Source organism: Rhinolophus sinicus, chromosome 5 (assembly GCF_057876585.1).
Source record: "Rhinolophus sinicus isolate RSI-liver-muscle chromosome 5, RSI-T2T, whole genome shotgun sequence".
Classification (NCBI taxonomy): domain Eukaryota; kingdom Metazoa; phylum Chordata; class Mammalia; order Chiroptera; family Rhinolophidae; genus Rhinolophus; species Rhinolophus sinicus.
In genome coordinates, this window is record NC_142505.1 from 69,076,070 (window position 1) to 69,091,535 (window position 15,466).

The 15,466-nt window shown below is 36.7% G+C and overlaps 2 protein-coding genes across 8 annotated transcripts in view; one reads left to right on the forward strand and one right to left on the reverse strand.

Moving 5' to 3' along the window:
• Nucleotides 1-8,205, forward strand: part of ZNF354C (zinc finger protein 354C) — a 31,037-nt gene extending 22,832 nt beyond the window's left edge. For 4 of the 6 annotated variants that reach the window (XM_074312149.2, XM_019719761.3, XM_019719763.3 and 1 more), the window contains 3 exons: nucleotides 5-131; nucleotides 572-667; nucleotides 4,744-8,205. In XM_074312149.2, the coding sequence (XP_074168250.2) occupies nucleotides 5-131; nucleotides 572-667; nucleotides 4,744-6,137 (1,617 nt within the window). In that variant the 3' untranslated portion in view covers nucleotides 6,138-8,205. Of the gene's footprint in view, nucleotides 1-4; nucleotides 132-571; nucleotides 668-3,854; nucleotides 3,926-4,743 lie in introns of all 6 variants that reach the window. The other 2 variants (XM_074312154.2, XM_074312151.2) reach the window with 2 other exon arrangements.
• A 3,440-nt stretch (nucleotides 8,206-11,645) lies between these two features.
• ADAMTS2 (ADAM metallopeptidase with thrombospondin type 1 motif 2) overlaps nucleotides 11,646-15,466 on the reverse strand; it is a 267,231-nt gene continuing 263,410 nt past the window's right edge. Inside the window, exon 25 of one of the 2 annotated variants that reach the window (XR_016021425.1) lies at nucleotides 11,646-11,801. The gene's annotated coding sequence lies outside the window, so the exon portion shown is untranslated. Of the gene's footprint in view, nucleotides 11,802-11,868; nucleotides 12,007-15,466 lie in introns of those variants that run through there. The other variant, XR_016021424.1, reaches the window with a different exon arrangement.

Consider the following 15,466-nt stretch of genomic DNA (forward strand, 5'->3'; position numbering starts at 1 on the left):
ACAGGAGTCTGTGACGTTTGGGGATGTGGCCGTGCTCTTCAGCCAGGACGAGTGGCTGTGCCTGGACCCTGCGCAGAGAGCCTTGTACCGGGAGGTGATGCTGGAGAACTACAGCTCCCTGGTGTCTCTGGGTGAGGAGGTTTGCCTCTAATGAAGAATCTGTGAAAACCTTAGACTTCCCTCTTTGGGTTTCAACATCTGCAGGTTTCCACCCCATTGAGCCCTTGGGAAAGGACTAATCTGTAGAGTTGACAGTGTACATTTTTATTGTAATGCCCTTCATGCTATTGTAATGCCCTCCCACCCCACCTCCCGATCAAAGTTTCCTCCCTCTCCAGTGAGTAGATCGCAGGTTAGATTCTGGGAAACATAGAGGACTCCCATCTGAGAGGTCGTGTTGCAGGGCCCTATGTTGTTCTGGAACCGAGATCCAGCTTCTGATGCATCCCCTGAGAGCCCAGACCCCAAAAGTGGCTGTGCTGCCTTCTCTGCCCCATGGCTTCTGGTGTGTGAGTTCAGGGATTACTCTTCAGGCCGTTTGTTCAAACTTCGTTTCCTTCCTCATGAGCAGGGATTCCATTTGCAATGCCAAAGGTGATCTGTCAGTTGCAAGAAGGAAAAGATCCCTGCATGGTGGAAAGAGAACGTCCTCAAGACACCTGTCTGGGTGAGTGAGTGACTGCGAAATGGCACAGGGTATCCTTAGCTGTGGGCAGGTCATAAGGGACCTGTGCCTTGGAAACACCTGGAAACACTGAGCCCCCCTGACGTGCTGAGGGCCGCCTGACTGAAGCCTTGGTTGTAAGGGTTTTCTCTGGACCAAAAGGTCCTGGTCGTGACATCCTTCTCACACACTCCCTGCATCCTCTGTCCCTTTCCTTTTCTTGTGGTCCCACTCACTTTACTATGCTCTTCATGGTGGTATTTTTATTTTATTTTTTTTGGCCTCTTGCTCTTTATGTGTGTTTTTTTTCTGTCTGCATTTACACAGGTTCATGTCTGACAGATTTTAAATGCTTCACACCTCTGCCATATTTTGAGTTCTTTATTTTTTTTCCATTTCTGTCACCAACCACATATGTCAAAATATGATCATTGGCTCTGATTTCTTAGCTCAGTGTTTCCCTTTTGTCTCCCTGGAGACTGGGGGATCATCGCTCAGTGTTACATTTAACCTGCTCATTAAAGTAACCACTGCAGCCTTTCTAGCTCAAGGGTCAGCAGACTTTTTCTGTAGAAGACCAGATAGCAGATATTTTGGCTTTGGGGCCCCATGGTCTCTGTTCCAACCATTTAAATTGAACTCTGCTATGGTGGAGTCAAAGCAGCCAGAGACACTACTAAGGGAACAGGTGTGCTGTGTGCTACTAGAACTTTCCAGCAACAGCTGGCAGCTGCATTTGGCCCAGAGAACTGCTGACTGCTCTTCTAGCCCAGTCTAATCTGGTTGGCCTTTATCATAAAACTGTGGGTTGTTAGAGTTGAAGGATCATTTAAAAGTGATCACATTTAGATACCACTTTTTATATCTGAAGAAACAGAGCATCTGAGATTTTAAAATACTTTGATCACAGAGCTAGAAAGCTGAAATGCAGTGAGATAAACCTATATCTCCAGTGTCATTTCTGTTCACCAAAAATAACACTGCTTCTATCTTTGTGGTTTGACCTTAAATCTGACTCTTGCCTTCATTGACATTTTTTTTTTTGCTCATTCCCTGCAAATACTTTTTATCTTAATTAAAATGCAAGTTTCTCCAAAAGGTTAGTACGCAGTGCAGTATAGTACTTAAGATTGTGGTTTTAATTTAGACATTCCTAATTTCAGTTTACCAATACCACTATTAACCACTAATACCACTACTAACAAGTCTTGAGAGCTGTGGGAACGTTACCTTCTCTCTCTGAGCCTTGGTTTTTTCAACATTACCTTCCTTGTCACCAGCAGAGTTATTTTTTTGAAACTCGTTGTTAATCGTAGATCTTAAAAGGCTTTACTCTTTTCCCATTATCCATGGAATAAAGTAAAATTCCTTATGTGACATTAAACCTACTTCACAGCCTGTCTCCACATTCCTATTTAGTCTCATCAGTGTCCTCTGCCACTTCAACTCCATGTTCTGGGCAAACCTGCATGCTCATTAGCATCTGTGTGTGATTCTTTCAGCTTGAATTTCCTCTTCCATCTTGTCCACTGGGAAACTACTTATCCTTCTAAACTGAAATCCATCAGTCTGTCTAAAATGCCACCCTTTATATATAGGTTTTCCTTGTCTTTCCTTCTTCCCAATCAGCATTAATTTTCAATAATTTGCATTGTTATAGCACTTTCTACGTACCTTGAACATATCCATTACAGTACGTATCATAATGAATTACAGTTATTGTGTTATTACTTATTTTCCTATTTGCATATATTTAAGGGAGAGACCAGGTCTTTGAATTCTGGATTCTGTGCCTCTGGCATCTAATGTATTGCATTTAGTTAATATTTTTTTTTAATTTAATTGAATTGCCTCTGTGATTAGCTCAGTGCCAGTGAGGCTCAAACTCAGGTGCTGAGTCCATCGTTGCAGCCATATCATCATTCAGATTCCATTCCGTCCTTCTTCCAATCCAAACTGCCTGCTAAAAGTGGCCATTATTTTCTTACCATTATCTGCCTAAAATCTTACACTGCATTCTGTTATCTCTATTATTATTCTAAATACCTCTGCCAGTGGTCCTCTGGGTTTGCCCTTACCCTGCTTAACAACATTTTAAACTAATTCCAAGCTGGATTTCCTTCTTAATCAATAAGTCTCCCCTAAATAGGTGTATCTCCTCAAAGATAACTTTGATTGGGCCTTCTTTGTGACTCACAGAATTCTCTTCTTCTATTGAAATTCATCCTGTCTTTATTGTCCAACTTCTTTCATAAAACCATTCTTTACTGATAGAATTGATATTGGTATCTTCATTCTCTGAACTTCACATGTGTGTTTATACAGTCGAGTCTTCTTACATCATGGGGAAATGAACTATTACGGTTTGGTGATTTATTTATTTCATATTCTCATTGCTGATTATTCAGTGTTCAATAAATGATTGATTGAGTCTCAGGAGTCCAGTATGAAAGGAGAGAATCTCCCTTCATAATAATTTTTCCAACTTACTCAGCTATTCATCATTATTTTTTTTACTTAAGACATTTTGATTGTATATTGGTCTTGTGCGCAATAGGAATTAACAAAAATTCATAAGATATATCCACTGTTCTCCTTGAAAAAATACTTGAATTATTTTTACAAACTTTATGTATGTAAGTTAAGTGATAGAATGTGTAAGTAAAATATGTTTTGAAATTCTAAGAAAGAATGAAAGTCTTCAATAATTGTTTCTGTAGAAAAATGGGATCAGAATAGTAGGGTGAGTTCATGGATGGTCAGGGAAGGCCACACTGGCACAGGATTAAAAGAGAGAAGGGACCCTGGTCAATCCTTGAAAATCCAAATGCTAGATTTCCTAAAGACATCATTGACTAAAACAAATCTGTATTTTTATACAGATTTATAGCCTGTATTTCATGTTCCTCTTATGATTTAATTTCAATAAATTGGATGCATTTTTAAGCATAAATAATTGAATTATATTTCATATAATTTGTATAGTTTATTTAAGTATGTACAATTACTTTATTACAGTATCTGCTTTTAATCTATTGTCAATCATAGATTGATTAAAGAAAGCCAGGTTTTAATGGAGAGCTCCTTAGAATCAACTGAAGCTGAATCTTTTCTCTTAGAGTCAGATCTGAGCTTACGGCTTGGGTGTATTTCAGAACTTCAGGACATATTGATTTCTCATCTCTTGCAGACTTTCATTAGTCTCAAAAGATTCCACGAAGAGAGTTCAGTCTTCTGGTTGCCGCTTATCAGGAGAAATGAGTATGTCTATTTCTCTTCATGATCAAATAGAAAGGGGAAAAGTGGTGGTAGGATAGCATGAAAAATTGTTAGTCCTCCAGTCATAAAAGATAGACATGTCCATGGCTGATTTACTTCATATTTGTTTCTTCTTTATAATTAGTATCTTGAACTTAGATCAGATATCATCAACACAGTCATACTTCAGGGCTGTTGTAAGTTTTAAAACTTGAACTTCCTCTTTTTAATAGACTACTCTTCCTTTTACAGACTACGGTATGAAATCATATTCATGTACAAAATCACAAAACTTAAGAAAAACATTGCAAATATTTTATATATTTGCATATAAAGTATATATAAACTTGAGTATAAAGTTTCAGTGAGAGCATGGAGAAAAAAATGTAATAAAAGGAATGTGTGAGTAGACAGAAGAAAGTAAACATAAGTTACTTGCCTCATTGCCTAGCATTCTCAGAGTAGGAAATAAAGATAAACTGGAGTAACCCATAGTATTCAATTTGAGCTTGTCAGCTGACATTTTTCTGTATCCTTGTACCTCCTGCTTAACCAGTTCTTCTGTGTTTATCTTTATTTCTCTCAAGTCACGGTCTCTTCATTTTCAGTGTTAATTTGGCTAATGGATCCTCTCATATCACTCCTTAACCTATTTACCTCTCTTTCCATTCCATCCTGTTTTTCTCCAGATTCAGGTCTATATTTGAGGTCAGATGGTATCAAACCTCTTTTATATGTATTATTGCCAATTTTAGTGACCCACTTGATGCATGTTTGCCTTTTCCAGCAGAGGAGGCCTTAATTCTTCTGATTCATTCCAGATTTCAAGACTTGGCCTGAAATAGAAGCATTGCCTCCCAGACAGGACATTTTTATAGAAGAAACATCTCAGGGAATAAGAAAGAAAAAATGCACCAAGTTTGGTCATTGGGGCATCAAGTTTGGAGAAGCTTTGGAATTTGAGAGGAGAACAGAACAAGAACAACAAAAGAAACCTTTTAGGCAAACAGTCGCCTCACATAGGAAAACCATCTGTGGTGATGGAAACCACGTAAGTCTTGAATTAGGGAAAGGCTTATTTATAAATACAATTCTTGTTACACAGAGTATTCCTATAGAAAGGATACCCAATATATTTTATACTTTTGGCAATGATTTTAAACAGGATTTTGATCTAGTGAAATGCTTCCAAATTTATCCAGGAGAAAAAGCTCATGTTTGTAATGAATGTGGGAAAAGCTTCAGTCAGAATCTTCATCTTATTGAACACCAGAGAGTCCATACTGGTGAAAAACCCTACAAATGTAATGAGTGTGGAAAATCCTTCACCCATAGATCATCTCTTCTTGCCCACCAGAGAATTCATACTGGAGAGAAACCTTACAAATGTAATGAATGTGAGAAAGCATTTAGCAGCAGTTCAACTCTTACGAAACATCTGAGAGTGCATACCGGAGAAAAACCCTATCAATGTAAGGAATGTGGTAAAGCCTTTAGCCAGTGTTCAACCCTCACTGTACATCAGAGAATTCATACTGGAGAGAAACTCTATAAATGTGGTGAGTGTGAGAAGGCCTTCAATTGTAGAGCAAAACTTCATAGACATCAAAGAATCCATACAGGTGAGAAACCCTATAAATGTAGTGACTGTGGGAAAGGTTACAGCCAGCTTACATCCCTGGCTGAACATCAGAGGCTTCATACTGGAGAACAACTGTGTAAATGCTTGGAATGTGGGAGAACTTTCACACGCATCTCAACTCTTATTGAACATCAGCGAATTCACACTGGACAGAAACCCTATCAATGTAATGAATGTGGGAAAACCTTCAACCAGTATTCGTCCTTTAATGAACATCGGAAAATTCATACTGGGGAAAAACTTTATACGTGTGGAGAATGTGGGAAAGCCTTTGGGTGCAAATCCAACCTTTATAGACATCAAAGAATTCATACTGGGGAGAAACCCTATCAGTGTAATCAGTGTGGAAAATCTTTCAGTCAATGTTCATTCCTAACTGAACACGAGAGAATCCATACTGGAGAGAAACTCTACAAGTGTATGGAATGTGGAAAGGCTTACAGTTACAGATCAAACCTTTGTAGACACAAAAAAGTTCACAATAGAGAAAAACTCTATAAATGGAAGGAATATGGGATCAGAGATTTCTTAGAGGAGATAAGCCCTGTGAGGTTTAATTTGTCTCTCAAATAATTCAAGATTTCTCTTTGGAGAATAATCCGGAGACTAATAAATAAGGCACAGACTCCATACAGCTTCTTTTTCACTTCTCCTGGACAAAATATGCTAGTTACCACTAAGTTGTAATAAGATTTGTCAATGAAAATATGAAGAGTGCTGACTTGTCAAATTTTATAAGAACCATTAAATTCTAAGGTTTATAAAAAAATTTAATTCATAGAAAAATGTAAAAGTCTAACTTTTTAAAAAAAACATGAAAATAATGGAATGTAATTTTCTTTCTTTCCTTAGACTTTATTCACTTTCTAGAGTAAGTTTCAATATGAATTTTTTGTTAAAAACAGTCATTGAGTTATTAATGTGGGACCTCATTTTCTAAAATGGCAGGGAGACATAGGACATGCTTTTTTTTTTTTTTTTTCCAAAAAGAAGCTAAAGATAAAAAGAATTCTTTGAATTCAAATTTTCACTTGGAAATAAGCTCACTTTTTATGAACTGTCTCACCAGCAAGCTATATATGTGTAAATATACATATATACACATGCCCATGTACATGTGTGCATATGTATATATACACACAGTTTTAGAATATAAATATATTTTTTCCAAAAGTCTTTGCTGATTAAAAAATGTGGTTTTATTAATTCAGAATTTGGTTTTGAAAATTAAAATTTTGCCTAAATGGAGTCTCTTCCATTTTCTGTTCTACATTATTTCTTAATTTTATATGATTCTACATTACTGAATAGAGTCTTATTACAGTACTGTAGAAGTTGGAATAAACTGGTGCAAGTGCGGAGACTGTCATGCAAATACTCTCATTAGTTGCAAAGGTATGTATTTGCAGTATTTCACTGTACATCTGGTAACTCGTTAGAGCCAGGAGAGCTTTTAATTGTTTATACCCTTTCATTTTACTAAGGAAAAAAGTAAGCTTATTGAGCAGAGTCAAGACTAGACTCTAGGTCTTCAGGTCTGGTTTTCTGTGACAACCTCAATTTCCAAGAGTACTTTTTGTTTTGTAAACTGCTGAGGCACAATTGCAGTAATTTACTCAGTTTTATTTTTATGTTTGACAGATTCCACCTCACTTTAATCTTAGTAATTGACTTACGATCATGTTCTTCTATTTTCTTCTAATTATACCTGCTTTTATAATAAATCCGCAAACCCAGCTGAGGTACAGATGGTGAAATTGTTTTGGGGGGTTTCACATACAAGATTGTCTTTTTGTTTTTGTGCACATGTTTCAGGAATTCTTTTGTGTAAAATGATATATGATCATTTTATTAAACATCCTAGTCATCAGTTTAAGTTAGTTATCCAAACATTTTCCATGTTTTTAAGAAAGTTTTCACTTTCCCCTGGGCCTACTTCCTCTAATTTTATATTTCATTTTTCACAATTGGTATCATTTAAAAACTTGTTTTACTAAAATTAGCTAGAACCTTCTATCTGAGAAAGATTTTAGAATTAAACTGAAGCATTTAGCATTGTATATCGCTTGACTTGTCTTAGCTCATTAGAAAATATCTTTATATATATTTAACTATATTCACAAGGAAAATGAGGCTTTTAAACAGACCTCAATATTTAACATTGTACAGAGTCCTTTGCAAGATGCTGTAGATAAAAACATGTTTGGTTACCTAATAGCAGTGACCACGCTTAGTACCCAGATTTTGGTTTCTAAATGCCATTCTCCACCTGGAGTAATGGCTGATTCCATATTTGGAGCAGGGAAAGTATAAGGAATGCCTGTAATGCCTTTTTATGAAACGAAAAAAGAACACTCAAAACTAACAGGATAATATCAGAAGAACACAGGAGCTAACTTGGTGAGCATCCCATAGATGAAATTTAGGGCAATTTCAACACCAAAAAGAATAATCACTGTAATTAGTTATAATACATATAAACAAGCCCATAATGAAAAAAAATAGAGATAGGAAAGCTCTTTATAAACTTATTTGAAGAATGCCATATTTTAACTATACATGTAGTGACAGATTTAGAAAAATCACCATTTGCCAGCTCTTATTGTAATTAAATCAGGCACATTCAACTATTAAAAAAAAATTAAGAAACATTATTTACATGGTGTCAAAAGATCACAGATGCCAATTGCAAAGGAAAGATGTGCCTTTATAACAGATAACTGCCTGGCAAACTGAGTTTCACAGCTGGTGGGACAACCTGACATTATGTGACTCCTGATGCACACATGATCTTCTGTGATGTATTCTTGCCAAAAGTGTTTAACGAAAATCTAATTAAATCTTTTATCTAAACTTGTTTTCAAGAAATACAAGGAATAAAGGAACAAGTTGAATCACACAGTAAGGAAATAGACTAGCCCAGAGTTTGAAACACTGTACAAGAACAACTGGTCTGGACTTTTCAAAAAGCCAATGTAATAAAACAAAAAGCAGACTCTTCTGGATTAAGACACTCAAGAGACATAACCAAATTCAAAGTTTGACCTTTAATTGGCTTCTGATTCTGAAAAATTAAAACAACTATAAAGGACATTTGGGGGGACACTTGAGGGAAATATGAGGATGGAATGGGTGTTATGGTATGGATAATATGGTATGTTCAATTTTCCTAGAAGTGATAGTTATTTAGGTATATAGTACAATGCCCTTATTCTTAGGAGATGCATGCAAAGTTTTCAGTTTTAGAAGTCATGATGTTTGCAGCATATTTTCATATAAATATGTAAAAAATTTGTCAACTGTCATTGAATCTTTTTTGAGGATGTAGAGATGTTCATTGATCATCCTTTACACTTTTTCTGTATGTTTAAAATTTTAATAAAATATTGAGGCAAAATATGGTTAGATAAAGTGGTGAATATGAGTCTTCCCATCAGAATTCTTCCTCTATACTCATAAGTTTCTTGTCTAAAAGTTTATCCTCTAGGGATGTTGGGTTGGTTCTGGTTCCACTTTAAATGGAATGAGCACACAACATCTTATCTCTCCCACTCAATATAATTAAAAACCCTGGAGAGGAAGCATAGAGCATCTGTTTGAGGACCCTGAAAAGTAATGGTAGCAGGCCGATTTGGGAAGAAAACCAGAATTTGAAATAAGACTAACCTGACACTCTTAGGCGTTCCTGTGGTGAGGACAGTGGTGGTTGAGCAGGCATCAAAACCTCTGAGAAGCGACCCTTATCTCTAGCCAGAGGAACTGTGGGACAAAACTTTGGGAACATCCCCATTTCTTTTATCACTATCTTCCTACTACTTGGACCTAGAGGTAGAAATATCCATGAAGTGTGTAAACAGAGAGAAGTTAAAGTCTTCTATTTTTAACCAGAAGACCAGGAAAAGGAAGTGGCTCTCGGAAGGTGGAATATGTCAGGGTGGTGACAGAGGAAAGAAAGCCATCTCATAGTTATGTATATAATCCTGACTCACCCCTGATGTGGACCCAGAGTCTCATAATATCCAAAATGGTCAGGTTATAGTGCAGAATTACACAAAGTATAAAAATCAGAAAAATGTCAACAATAAGGAAAAAGACAACAGACACTATTCCAAGATGACACATGTTGGAATTATGAGGGCGGTGTTACAACAGTGTTTCAAAAGTGTGATCATTCTTGAATGGAAACTTCAAAATTCTCAGCAGGAAAATAATAATACATAGAAAGGAACCAAATGGACATTTTGGAACTGAAAAATACAATAACAAAATTTACCAAAAAATCATTGGAAGGACTCAGTAGCAGAATAGAGATGGCAGAGGAAGAGTAAACTTGCAGATTAATACAAATCCAAATTGAATAACAAAGAGAAAAAATGCATAATCATGTCAATTCATTTAGAAAAACATTTGACAAAATTAAATATTCATCATAAAAACTCAGAAAACTAGAAATAAAAGAAATTAGCCTAATAAAGGGCATCTACCAAAAGCTCACAATGAACATAATGCTTGGTGATGATCAACTCAATGATGTTAAGATCAGGAACAGGTCATGATGTTCACTCTCAACACTCCAATTCAGCCTCGTGCTGGGAGTCCTTGCTAATGCAGTCAGGCAAGAAAAAGAAACAAAAGGCATTCAGTTTATAAAGGAAGAAATAAAATGTTTTGTATTTAAAAAAATGACATGATTGTTCTCTTGGAAAATCCCAAAGAATCAACAAAAAAAGCTCTTAGAATTAATGAGTTTTGTAAGGTCACAAGGCATTTGGTTAACATGCAAAAATTAACTTATGTACTAGCAATGAACAATTAGAAAATGAACTTGAACAAAATATTCTATTTGCAATAACTCCAAAAGGAAAAAAAAAAGAGGAAAGAAATATATAGATCTAAATCTAACAAACGTGTAAGATCTCTGTGCTGAAAATGGCAAATTGATCAATGACATCAAAGAAGACCTAAATAAATTGAGAAACATACCATGTTTATGGATTGGAAGATAATATATTTAAGATGTCAATTCTCATCCATGTAATCTACTGATTTAACAGAATTCCAATAAAAATTTCAGTAGGATTTTTTTGTAGATATAGATAAGCTGATTCTAAAATTTATATGGAAAGGCTAAGGAAGTAGAATGGCCAAAACAATTTTGAAAAAGTGCATAATAAAGTTGAAGAACTCAAACTACTCATCTTTAAGTCTTACTAAAAAGCTACAGTTAATAAAGACACTGATATTGGTGAAGGAATAGACATAGATTAATGGAACATAAAGAGTCTAGAAATAGCCTGGTGGTATTAAAATTATTTCCTAAAATTATTTGATAGGCTTCTCTCCAAGCAATGGAACTTAATATCCTGTAATGATGAGTGGGGGAAAGAAGGAGGAGGGACACACCTAGAATGGAGCTAATGAATTTATTTAGCAATATCTAATCAATTTATTTAGCAATATGCAATAGCCAAAAAAAAACCCAAAAACAGGCAATTAATACAATGTGCTAATGACAGAAAGTAAAGGTGGTTAAGACTAAACTATATACATTGATACCAATGTCATGTCAAAGGAGTACACATACATATAAGTTTAAGAGATCCCAACATATGTTTACTATTGATCAAAAATCAGTTGGCTAAATACATAACATCAGTAAGGAGTATCCAAAAGCAGTAATAAGCTCTATAGGATAGTAACTATTATAGTAGATGTCAAAAGCTCACCAAACTGGGGGAGAACAACACTGGAAAAGTCATAAATCAAAACCTTGCCAGGTCTGTAGCTGAGAGAAACTCAGGCATCTCCCACACCGCTGCGTGCTAGTTCCCAAGAATACTGTTGTTGGCGTTGTTGTTGTTAGAAGTCAAGGCATCTTCTGATGCTATAAGCCGCAAGCTGCATATAAGTTTTCAAGGTATTAACAATCTGAAAAATGTTGTCATTGCTTCTGATGTTGTAAGCTGCAAGCTGCATACAAGTTTTTCAGATGTTAAAAAGTTCTCAAGAAGGCTAACTGTGGGGAACAACACTGGAGAGGTCGGGAACTAACCAGACCTCACCAGGTCTGCGGCTGGAAGTCAGGACCTCCCCTGGTGTTGTAAGCTGTATATTGCTGGAAGTCTTCAAAATGATGAAAAATCTTCAATGTCAAATGACCAAATAATAAAATAATATACTAACTACTATTTTTTCAGATGTACCTTAGAGCCAAGTTTCTTGTTCCTGCCTCCCCCTCTGGGAATGGCCAGTTCCGGGAGGGTCCGGGTGTCAATGAAAAAAAAAGAAAAAGAAAATATGTTACTTATCTGGCTGAAGGGCTAGTTCATCTGGACAAGCAATATCTACTGTTCTTGCTTGGGACCATCAGCTCAAGGTCTTCCAAAGCCTGGCAACATGCCTGTCACATCGTCCTGATATAACAGCTACTTCTTCACTTCATCTGATGATGTGGGGGAAACAGACAGAACAAAGAGGGAATTCTGTCAACCCCTGATCAAGGATTTCTTTAACTTAAGCTGTCACCTCACAGCACAGACAGAACAGCAAACATCATCTCATGTCTCCCCTGCTCGGGAGAATGAGAACAAAGGGGGAATTTACTCAACCCCTGATCTCAGCACAAACAGAAAAGGCAAAAAGGCAACCTCATCTCATGTCTCCCCAGCTCAGGAGAATGAGGCACAGAGAGCAAACATCATCTTATATCTCCCCTGCTTGGGAGAATGAGACCAAAGAGGGATTTTACTCAACCCCTGATCACAGCACAGAAATTACCTCACATACAGGAACAGATAAAAGCTAATAGACAAAAGCTCACATAAACCAATGAAGGCAAATTTTCTTCAACATCTTCCCTACATACCCTATCCTTGAATGTGAACTGGATTTAGTGACTCACTTCTAATAAATAGAATATGGTAGAAGTAATGATATGTCACTTAAACCACTTGGTTGTAAAAAGACTGTGGCTTCTGTATCAGGCACATGCTCTCTCGGATCATTTGTCCTTTGAGAAGCCACTTGCCACATTGTAAGGACACTCAGAGAGTCTATAGAGAGTTCCATGTGGTTAGGAACTGAAGACCTTGGGCAACAGCCAGCAAAGAATTGTGGCCTTCCGGCAGTCATGTGAGTGAGTGTGGACGTGGATCCTCCCTCACTTTGGCCCTCAAATGAGACTGCAGCTACAGCCAACAGCTTGCCTGCAACCTCATGTGAGACATTAAGACAAAAACGCCCAGCTAAACCACTCCTGGATTTCTAACCTTCAAAAACTGGGGGTTAGTAAATGTTTTTTCTTTTGATCCACTAAGGTAATTTGTTGTGCAGTAAAAGATAAATAATGGCGATTTTGGTACTTGGAGGTGAAGTGTGACCATAATGGAAACTTAATATGTGGGTAGGGGTGGTTTTGGAACTGGGCAGTGGGTGTTGAGCTAAGTGGGTGTGTGCTAGTGAAAACCTAAGTGCTTGGAAGAAACTATTAATAGAAACCACGTGGTCTTTGACAAAGCTGCAGGTGAAGATTTGCGGAGAATGAGGTAAATGTTACTAGACACTGGAGGAAGAAGGATCCTTGTTAAATAGTGGTAGACTGTTCAGCAACAGTGTCACCTCCCATCGTGTGGAAAGTAAAACACATGCCTGATGTGATCTAACGAAGATTTCCAAGCAGAGTATTCAAGATGCCACCTGGCTTCTCACTGCTTATAGTAAAATGTGAGAGATATAAACTATAGGAAAGATTGTTAAATGAAAAGAAGCCAAGACTTAATGGTTTTGGAGATTCTCAGCCTCACCAAGACAGCAGGATATGCTAAAATTAAGAAATGGCTTCCAAGAAAGGATCGAATTTAGGGCACTGCCTGGAAAACATTTTTGTTGTTGTTACTCAAATTTTTGCATGTTTGGCCTTTGGGATTTCTTTCAGGCTAGCACCTTTTTGCATGCCTCCATTATTTTTTTCTTTTAGCTCTTCCTTATTTTCTGGCACTATCAGATGCCCCAGGCTCATGTTATGTTTTCCCTGCTCCTGAAAGTTATCCCAACCCCAAAGTTGTCCATTTCTCCAGGGATCCCTGGTTCCTTTTATTGGAGAATGGTATTTACAAAGCAAGATCTGAGTACAGAATGTAGAAATAAGTTCACAAAAATATGGCCAATTGATTTTTTACACAGATGCAAAAACAGCTCAATGGAGAAACAGTAATCTTTTTAAAAGTATTGGAACAATTGATCATATGCAAAAAACAATGAACTTAAACCACATCTTTTGCAAAAATAAACTAAAAATGCCCCATATCTATATATAAAATGTAAAATTATAAAGCTTTTAGAAGAAAACAGGAGAAAGTATGAACTTGGGTTCAGACCCCTTAGGTGACACCAAAAGCACAATCCATCAAAGAAAAAAAAATCAGTAAATTGGCTCTTGTCGAAAGTAAAGTATTTCCTCCTTGAAAAACACTGTTAAGAGAATGAAGAGACAAGCTACAGTCTGGGAGAAAATATTTTTACATCATATATCCAGCATAGAACTTGTATCCAGAATTATAAAGAACACTCAAAACTCAGTAAGAAAAATAACCCAATAAAGAAACGGGCCAAAGGTTTTCACAGACACTTCACTAAAGAAGATATTCAAATGGCAGATAAAGCACAGAAGAATATAATCAACATCATTAGTCTTTAAGGAAATACAGATTAAAACCATGAGATACCACTACAGACCTATTAGAATAGCTAAAATAGAATTTAAAAAAACTGACAGTGTGAAGTGCTGGTGGGGTTCAGAGCAATTGGAACTGTTATACATTGCCGGTGGAAATAAATAATGTTACGTATGCCATTTTGCCAGTTTCTTATAACGTTAAATAAAGAGTGTGACCCAGCAATCCCATTCCTATGTACTCATTCTAAGAAATGAGAACTTACCTTCATACAAAAACCTGTACAGGAATGATTATTCATAATCACCTAAAACTGGAAACAACCCCAATGTCCTTCATTGGATGAATGGATAAACAGGCTGTGGTCCATCCATGCAATAGAATACTACTCAGCAGTAAAAAGATATGTACAGTCTATGACAAGGATGAGTATCAAAGGCATGCTATGTGAAAGAAGCCTGTCACAAAACTTATATGCTATATGATTCCATTTATATGGCACTCTGGAAAAGGCCAAAACCGTCAGCATGGTGACTAGATATGTGGTTGCCAGGGACTAGGGGTGAGTAGAGGGTTTGACTACAGAAGAGGAGCACAAGAGAGTGTTCTGGGTGACAGAACTGTTCTGTATCCTGATTAGTGGTGGTTACACAAATCTACCCAAGTGTTAAAAGTCATCAAACTACATCAAGAAAAGTCAAGTTTATTGTATGTAAAACTTTAAATAATTAATAAAAATACTGTGTCTGTTCAAGACCTGTGTGTGTGTGTGTGTGTGTGTGTGTGTATGTGTGCACGATGTTGCATTATACTGTGTTTCAAGGTCAAAGAGATGAACCTTGTACCTAAGCTATTATGACAGAAGCAACCAAGAAAACAAACATAGGAGTCTGAGTTCATATCAAAATTCACAGCTAATGGAAAAGCAAAATATAATGGTATAGTGTTCACTTGTAAAGCTAGTGAACTTGCTTTCCCTTTCCGTGTCCCAGTTATCACTCTTCTCTCTTATAGGAGGATAAAGAGGGCTGTGGCAGAATAAGTGAGAAGAAACCTTTCCAGAATAAATGCAGAGTGAAAAAACTCTCTCAACCCTATAATTCATACCTAGGAAGTCCTAGTGTAAAAGATGAAAACATTTGTGTGATGTACACCAAAACGGGCTGCTGGTGGCTCTTTCTATTCTGTCTTGTTTGGAAACTAATTTGTATAGAGATTAGTTTGCTTCAC